At 34.4% G+C, this 8,609-nt stretch overlaps 2 protein-coding genes across 4 annotated transcripts in view; one reads left to right on the top strand and one right to left on the bottom strand.

Moving 5' to 3' along the window:
- LOC132176201 (uncharacterized) lies at positions 1-2,507 on the top strand. 3 transcript variants are annotated; one of them, XR_009439499.1, is made up of 3 exons: positions 1-389; positions 825-916; positions 2,188-2,507. XR_009439499.1 is itself a non-coding variant. In XM_059588337.1 (2 exons), exons 1-2 carry the CDS (start codon positions 158-160, stop codon positions 2,331-2,333), a joined length of 378 nt encoding a protein of 125 aa, XP_059444320.1. In that variant the 5' UTR covers positions 1-157; the 3' UTR covers positions 2,334-2,507. The 3 variants fall into 3 exon arrangements, 1 of the variants encoding a protein (XP_059444320.1); XR_009439500.1 differs by lacking the exon at positions 2,188-2,507 and adding an exon at positions 1,064-1,743; XM_059588337.1 differs by lacking the exon at positions 825-916.
- A 3,841-nt stretch (positions 2,508-6,348) lies between these two features.
- Positions 6,349-8,609, bottom strand: part of LOC132174790 (26S proteasome non-ATPase regulatory subunit 8 homolog A) — a 3,584-nt gene continuing 1,323 nt past the window's right edge. Inside the window, exons 3-6 of the mRNA XM_059586468.1 lie at positions 8,435-8,537; positions 7,771-8,034; positions 7,370-7,481; positions 6,349-6,848 (exon numbers count right to left, since the gene is read on the bottom strand). Coding sequence (XP_059442451.1) covers positions 6,708-6,848; positions 7,370-7,481; positions 7,771-8,034; positions 8,435-8,537 — 620 coding nt within the window. The 3' untranslated portion in view covers positions 6,349-6,707. The remainder of the gene's footprint in view (positions 6,849-7,369; positions 7,482-7,770; positions 8,035-8,434; positions 8,538-8,609) is intronic.

Genomic DNA, 8,609 nt, shown 5'->3' with positions numbered 1-8,609 from the left:
CACACTGAATGTGGGAGGAGCTAGGCTAGGGTTGCAATGAGGCGATGGTTTTGTGAAAAATGAGAGAATGAGACAGGGGAGGTGGTGCTGCTGTTTATATAGGTCCTCCTCGTCGCAGGCAGTTAGCTCTTTTCATTGATTTGGTTTTTTTTTTGAAATGTTTATTGCTGACATGGCCAAGGATGTTTTAGAAACAGAGGAGGAGGGAGAGAGTACGCAGAGAGTGGTTCGGAGGAGTTTTGATTTCGTGGGGGTTGAGAGAAGGCCCACCAATGTTAGTGGGCTTTTAGAGCCCATGGAGGGCTTCACTTTCGAATCATTCGAGGAAATCTCCGTCGATGGAAGGTTGGGGAAAAATTTTCCGATGTGGTCCAGTATCTATGTTCCAGGTTTGATTTAGGTTTCACTATTTCTCTCTCATTGAGCTTCAATGTTTTTACTTCCTCTTGAATTAGTCTATGCCTCATTCTCCCTTCTTCTAATTTTATGCTTACCGTGATTTAGGTAAATATGTGCTTTCCAAATTATAATGCGTTTTAGACTATTTTCCGAGCTAGTTGATTTGATATTAAGGGATATTTGTATGTCTATTGATTGGGTTTGGAGAAAACTGCAATTCGCGAAAGAGAGGCCATTTTTAACAATCGATCTAACCCTTTTTCCCCTTTTGAAAGGATTGAGCTGTTATCTGTATAATTATTTGTTCAATATACTGCGCTTTCCACCTAGTGAGTTTGCCGTCTACTTCAAGAGGACTTTAGTGATTGCTTTCCCACACAATTAAAAGATTGAAATTCTGATTACAAGTCATTTTCTTCTTGCAGGGTGTGCCTAAACAGAAGCTCTGAGCTCACTTGGGTTCATTAATTTGGTGTAGCTGGAAATCTTGCACCTCAGCCAATGTAGACTTTGTCGGGTATCTTTCCTTTACTGTCCTTGTTTAGGAATAAATTAGATAGATATTTTAGTAGAGATTGGAATTGATCTTCTACATCTATGATTTGACCTCAAGTGGGTTGGTTGAGTTGCATGCTTAAATTCTGATTATGGATGTTAGTCACAGATCCAATCTCAATTATATGCCAATGAATTCCAACTCTTCTACAAAAATGAGGTGGAGGATGCAGTTGTGGTTCATGTCAGTTTTTTTCTCCATGAGTGCAATGGTCCTAATTGGCAATCTAGATCATTTCAAGTCAGTTTGTTGCAATAGACTGATATATCGTCAACATCAACATAGACTCCATTTCTTCTAGTTGGGCTTCCTTTTTGTACATTTGAGAAATGTTCTACAACTTCACAGTTGTTCTGTTATTGGAGCTAGCTCAATATTATTATGATCAAGCTTTGGTAGTGGTATCTGAAATACTCCAAACTGGAGAAGCATCCCTCATTCTTTCTCTCTCTCAGGCTGGAGTGGGGGTGTGTTGGATATCTTGTTGTCTTTCTTAGTTACCACAGAAACATTGAATTAGCCAAGCGCACTGAAATTGCTGTAATTGTACATGTTCAACATCATGAAAACCTTTGTTTCCAAGGAGGTTTGGTTTTTTTCTTTTAGATAGCTGAAATTTGTTGATACATTCTGTAAAGGGAACTTTAATTCTAGAAGCAAGTCCTAAAGTTTCACGTACGGTAGGATAATGTTTTGCAGCAGAAGGAGATTGATGCTTTATGTAATGAAATTTTTTAAAAGTTTTCTGATGTGTTGTGTGAACTTAAGGACATCTTTTAAGGTCAATAAGCCGGCTACTCATCTCATGTTCATATTTTGTGTGGATGTTAACCAATATATTAATGGAACTATGTTTAGTGTTTTTAAGAAAAAAAGTGTTGGATATCTTTAGCTAAAATAACTTTGTTCAGACTTTTTTTTTTTTTTTTTTTAAAGAATTTGTTTTGAAAGCTGTCATTCTTCAATGGATAAACAAATTATAACTATAGTAGTTTTAACCCTGTTTAGCCTGCTAATTTGTCCCTAATTTTTGTTCAACAAAACATACTCAGCTGAATTAACTTTGCTCTAGTTTTTTTTTTTTTTTTTTTTTCGAATTAATTTTGACATTTATCATTCCCTAATCCACAGAAATTGTACTTGTCATACATACACTTGGTTTTGACAGTTCATTATCCAATGGATCAAGGGCCGTGGGGATTTGACTGTGTGAATTCATTTTCTTGAACCAGGCCCGTTCAGATACAGGAAATGTCAAAATGCCTTGAAGGAGTATCCTCTTCAAGAGGGTATTCAACTAGGACTAGGAGCTGTTTCTTTAGGATTAGTGGTGTGGGACACTAGACACGATCGAGCTACAGATCACACCAGCCCATGACCTTGTTGTTGGGTGGTTGAGAGTTGAATCATTATTAGTTTGCTTTTTTTTGTTTTATTATTTATTTTTCAGACGGGTTGCATCATTTTATTTTGGACTTCTAGGTTTAATTCCTAGTCTATTTAAACCTACTTTTCTATTATATTTAACAGCTTATAATGAATTAAAAATTTGGGTCCGACTGTTGTCGTTTTTCTCGTCTTCTCTTCTTGACTTGTCTTCTTTTGCTTCAAATTTCTTCTTAATTGCTTCTTGTCCTACATCAGTTTGGTATTAGAGATGGGTTTTGAATGTTTCGTCAGTCAAAGCCATAAAATAATTGAAAATCGCCCAAAGTGTATTTTTGTTTTTGTGATGTAGAGATATTATCATAACGTCCAAAAAACAAGCCACACTCACATGTCTCTATCAATTTGCTCACAACCAGCCCAAGTAATAAACAACTTTGTTATGGATGTCATCTTTGCACATTTATCATCCCTACTCCAACAAGTGAGAGGGAGCACATTTACCACCTCCAAACAAGCCCACCACCGAGCCGCAACAGCTAGCACTGGCCTTCTCACTATCAGCCTACCGCCCAAAAAACACCGCTCCAGCCATGCTTTTACTTGTTGGGATCTTCTCCAATCGCCGCCTAGCCACCACCTTGCGCTGTGCCAGTCAGTTTTCTCATGCCAGCCACACGGCCCACACCCTTGGTTCTTTAGATCTCCATTGTTGTGCGGTGCAATAGAAAAAATACAAGGGGAAGGGGCTACGTTTAGGTTGTTTGAGACTACCGTGTCAGCTAGCATTATTGCATATAACCTTCAATTGAATTTGATTGAATTCATGAGTCTTTAGTGAAGTTACCTTTAATTTAATTGGTGAGAAAAATAGGCAAAGATGCGATTTTTAAACAAAATTAATAATAATAATAACCAATGTGCTTTTAAAGATAATTTTTCCATCGTTTCTACCAAAACCAATACCATTACATTTATATCATATAGGTCAAACACTTGGATATATAGAATCCTCAATCACTATTATTATGATGATCTCATCATCAATTTTGTCGGTTTCTTTCTCACTCTTACTTTTGAAAATATAACTAATTTTTATTATAGTAGAAAATTCTCAGTAAAATTGACAAAATTAACACCAATCAAAAAATGATAATAATAGAGTGAACGTTGAGGATTAAATTTATATAATATTAAATATAATAATTTTGATTTTGTTTTTGTTCTTGGTCAACTAGTCGATTGAATCAATTATATTATTTATCAATTATATCATAATATAAAGAAATAAACAATTTTTTTTTTTTTTAAAAAAAAAAAAATTAAAAAAAATTGTTTATTTCTTTATATTATGATATGGAGTTCGGGTTGAACGAATGTAATATGTATGGAGATGGTTGAGAGAATGAAGCCTAGCATTTTTCTTTTAAAAATAGATTAGTATCTATTTTCAGTTTCTAAAATTAAACCACTTGCAATATTTCTAACTGCTTAATTAATATTTTACATTTTCATGTCAGTACAACAATTGTTCTTGATGTAATTATGTTTAAAATTCATTTCTGGATCTTTTTTTTTTTTTTTTTGGTTTAAGATCTGTACGTTATGTGCATCTTTAGTCTGGTTTAATTTTTAAGAACAACCATTATATTGTGAATCTGCATCATATCTCATATCTCCTACAAACGATATTCTACCATGTAAAAATTCTGAAATCTCAAAAATTGTTTCCATATTAAATGATTAAGATTTTGCAAATCAACATTTATTACTTGTATCAATTTAGTATTTACGATCATTTAATTAAAGTCGGATTTGTTATCTCCATACATGTAATTGTGGTTTGACAATAAAGAGAATTGTATATATTCCTATTGAGGCCGTAGGAGAGAGTAACTCTATTAATCTGTCTTCTGTCCCTCCAAAATTGAGGTAATTTTTAAAATTATTATTTGATCAAAATCTAGTAATGATCAATCACAAGTCTAATGTCATCTTTAGAGAGACATAAGAGTGATACAAGATGAACTTGTATCATTACAAGTAGGAGATCACGAGATTGATTAAGGTTTTGACGAAATGGAGAAATAAATGGTATTAAATAATATTGATACCATGATTATGATATATTTTTATTTATTGATATTATTTCTCTTAATTTCTTAGGTGCTCTCAATAACCAAATTGAGACGTACAAGGAATTCCATAAGTTGCGGTAATTGTTTCATAAATAATATAACAAAAACACAATTGAACATCTTTATTAGTTAACGGCAATTGTCACTGAGTGGACATTCATGTCGGTGATCTTGTCTAAGATTCTTATAGCAGCCATCAATTACTATATATATATATATAGGCATGGCAATTTCATGGACGTCATAATCAAAATCAGAATCAGACTGGGCATGCATGGCTTCCAAATGACCTCCTCCATTCGATTCTGGACAAGGTGGCGTCACCATTGGACACGTCGGCTAAACGTACGTGTAGTTTCTTATATCTTAATAAGAAACAATTGCGCTCATCTGCGCTCTTTAATGATATGAATTACTTATCCATAAAAAATTTGATCAATTACTTGTATAGCTTTGATTGATTGGTATATGTTTTGTAGTTACTGCGGTTTGTTGTACTGCAGATTTGTTTTGGTTTTGCTTAGAGTTTGGGTGTATAGCAAATTGTAGTGTTTGTTTTTTTAGCTGTTTTTTGCAGCTTTAGGTCCAGCATTTTTTTTTTAAATATGGAGTGTTAAGTAGAAATATGCAGATTAAAGAATCAAGGTAATTATAATTGTTAACTAGAGTTGATGAAATCATGTAAGAAGCATTGCATAACAATGAAGGAATAATTTATACCGTTTTCTAATCTTATATGTTGAAGCAGGCTAAACTGTAGTATATATTTACGTTTTCCAATGGATTCCTTTCTCCACTTTCTTATTATGATCGACAATTGTTGCAAAATTCGTAGTTTTTAGGTTATATATATATATATATATGTTTCAGAAGTTAATTTAGAATCTATTTATTTAGTGATGAAAATGTAAAAACCTACAAAACTATTTAGACACTATTTCATTATGTTTCGAGGGAGTTTTGGTTGGTGGTTTTCTCTTGTGTTGTTGAATTCCACATAGAAACACCATATTACAGTCGTATAATAGTTACTAAATAACATTACTTTTTTCTCAAAGGCTGATCTTTTCTAACCTAGTTCACTAGGTGCCTTATCAATAAACGTTAGACCATAAGGTTTTGGTTACTGACAAAGAGGCATGCTTATCTAAGACCCAAATTGGACCTATGTTGAATTGGGTAATTGTTAGGGGAACATTAAAGCATCAATTAATCTATTAAATTCAACGTTTTTTTTTTTTAAAGTTTGAACTTTTAGAATAAGTGTTCATTATTTTATTATGGTGTTAAAGCATAGATCCTGAGTTGAAATCCTACCTCCGTAATTCGCCTTGTCTATCTGCCCCTAAGGCTAAGGCAGGAAAGTCTATATCCAATTAATATGCCAATTGAGCTTTATTGATCATTTGACGTTTTGAACTCTCTCCTTGAGAACATCTTTCGTGCTAATAAGGCACTTCACTCTTAATTAGAAAAAAGGCACTCTTGTATGCTTCTTCTCCTAGGCATCTTCCTTAACGCTTATCACGGTATCACCTACAAATAAGAGTGAAATGGTATTGCAACATCTTTATCTCGCTATGCAAACATGACAGGATGTAGTAGCCATTGAATCAGTCCTTGTTAGAAGAACAAAAAAAAAAATCCAGCATCTCGGACATGTTAGCATAGTAAAATAAAAATTAAATATATTGCAATAGCATTACTCGTAATAGAAACTTGGGTAACAAGTCAATTAGTGAACTTCGCTCTTCAAAAGACCAAAGTTTTCTACAAACTGAAATGGATGAAATTCTTTTAAACTAATCTATTAAAGCATGTGATTTTCATGTGCATTTTTAATAAGATAGTCTATTAAACTAAACTAGATTGGAAAAAAACTTTGTCCTGCTTTTCAAAAGTCTTGGGCACAGATATAATATGACATTGTTTATGTCAATAGACTGATACATAATGTTAGGTTCAGCAACATCTTAAATAAGATTCGCATTTTTCTCAGCCAGTAGAAACACAAATTCAGAAAATAATACCAACTTTAAGAAACGTAAATGTACTGAACACTAAGCAATGATGAATGCCAAGGCACAAGCTGAAAATTTGTGCCACAGAAGTGGTCGGATTAGGGTACAAATTGGGATGGAAATGATTTTCAACAACAGAATCAGCATCAGTTTTGGGGGTATTGGAATTGATAGCAGACTAACAAGCGTTGCCAGTTTGGCTCTCTTTTACACAATCCGCTCCAACTCTCTTGCGTAGCTGAGTGTCTGGTTGATCAGTTGCAGAGAAGGTATTTCCTTGCAAGGTGCAGAGTCTTTGGCCTTCTGGAAAAATACAAAACCATTCTTTATCTCCCATTCAGTATGCTCCTGCATTCAAGCAACAGATTATGAGGATTTTTTTTTTTTGGGTGAGTGATAAGTAATCAAAATATCATTAAAAAGCGAAAAGCGCTACCCAGATACACAAGTATATAAGAGAAATATCTAGCTAGAAGGAGAAAGAAAGGCATCTTTCTATCGTGGCAGATTCATAACTAATGGCACATCTAATAGGCTTTTAGCAATTAATTAACATAAATCCAGAAAACTGTAGCCATCAAGTATTTGAGCTATATCTGCTATTTCACATATTCCAGAACCAAGGCTAATCCCTTGGGCTAGGGCCTCATTCATCCCAAACAACTGGCTGCTCCTAACATTCAACTTTGTCATGCAGCATTCCCACCTTTAAACAAAGGGCTTCTGGCAAGAGTTTGGATATGATCTAAAGGTATTTCACAACTAACCAGATAATTGTAGAAACAAGAGATCACTTAAATTACTCCCAAGTTGATCAGTAAGTTTGAATAGTTGGAAGAAAACACATGACTCGTGGCAATAATGCATACCTCCTTGATGTATTCCAACAGTTCTTGGTCAGAAGAGTACAGCAACATTTGTCGCGCATCATTAATTGAAAGAAAATCATATGCCTTCTCACTGCATCCAGCTATTTCATCTCTGAAAGTGATAGAACAGCAATCAACTAAAAATTAATCATGTTTTAGAGAGTAAATACAAACCTATAAATTCAAAACAGATGAAAAGGCTTACCACTTCTACCAATCACATATTCCCAGTGGTGAAAAGCTTCTTGATTTTCATGTAATAGTTTACAGATATGAAGTTACATTGCAATATAATTCAGAAAGAGTTCTCCAAATGCTTGTTTGCAGTTTGCTGTTGCCTATTACTTTAAATTCATGATACCCACTAAAGTATTATTGAAGATAAGAATTAACCAATTTACCTTACTGTCTTCGCCAGAAGATCCATGAAGTACACATAAGTCTCATCTGGCACTGTTTGTCGGGCAGTCAACACACGGTTGTAAGCCCCTTCCATGAAGGATTGCTCCAATTCCACTGCATGCTTAATGCAAGTATTCTCCAAAGCAGTCGGAGAAAGAAGTTCCAGTTCAGTGTGGAATTCAGCAATTCTATTCTGCACAAGGAGTCTCAACAGGTTGAGACCTAAAATTGGATATTCCTGCGGGGATGGCGGAAGCCGGTTTCTGCTCCAAAGAAAATAAAAATTCATTAGCATACCTTTAAAATTAATAATACAAGAAAAAAAAGAGAAGGACTGAGTTATAAAAAGCTAAGCAGTAGAAAAGAATCAGCAGCAGGCATGTTGTTTGATCCCGATGTTTTTGTTATGATCTCAGGCTTAGTTATATGTTCTTCTAACCTCACATTCAAATAAATAATTATAGGCAGTTGCAAAGCCACATGTGCCCCCTCCCCAAAAAAATATTTAAAACTATTATGCTACCCTTATTGATGCGAGGATAATTGTAGGCAATGCCCAAACAAATCAAGTCATGAACCCCAAAATACATGCCCAGTGACGATGTCTATACTCTTCATACAAGGAAGTAGGACATAGATGAATTGAACACAGTATAAACTAACCCAGCATCTGTGTAGTAAGGCTTCAACTGAAAGAAATCCCTCTCAAATGCATCTTGATCCTCGATCTTCACACTGAGAACAACAGCATGCTCATATATATCCCCTGAAAGTTCTCAAACACACTATATCATGAGGAAATATCTCAGAAACAAAAAAATGGAATTCAGCTACACTT

The sequence above is a fragment of the Corylus avellana genome, chromosome ca3, assembly GCF_901000735.1.
Source record: "Corylus avellana chromosome ca3, CavTom2PMs-1.0".
NCBI classification, from domain to species: Eukaryota; Viridiplantae; Streptophyta; class Magnoliopsida; order Fagales; family Betulaceae; genus Corylus; species Corylus avellana.
Note: the sequence above shows the minus strand (reverse complement) of the source record. Positions and strands in the feature narration are given on the sequence as shown.

What these genes read in the sequence shown, in the direction of transcription:
- LOC132176201 (XM_059588337.1), top strand. Translation starts at nt 158, where the DNA reads ATGTTTATTGCTGACATGGCCAAGGATGTTTTAGAAACAGAGGAGGAG. An exon ending in GTCCAGTATCTATGTTCCAG is followed by an intron (nt 390 to 2,187) that starts GTTTGATTTAGG and finishes TTCTTGAACCAG; the next exon opens with GCCCGTTCAGATACAGGAAA.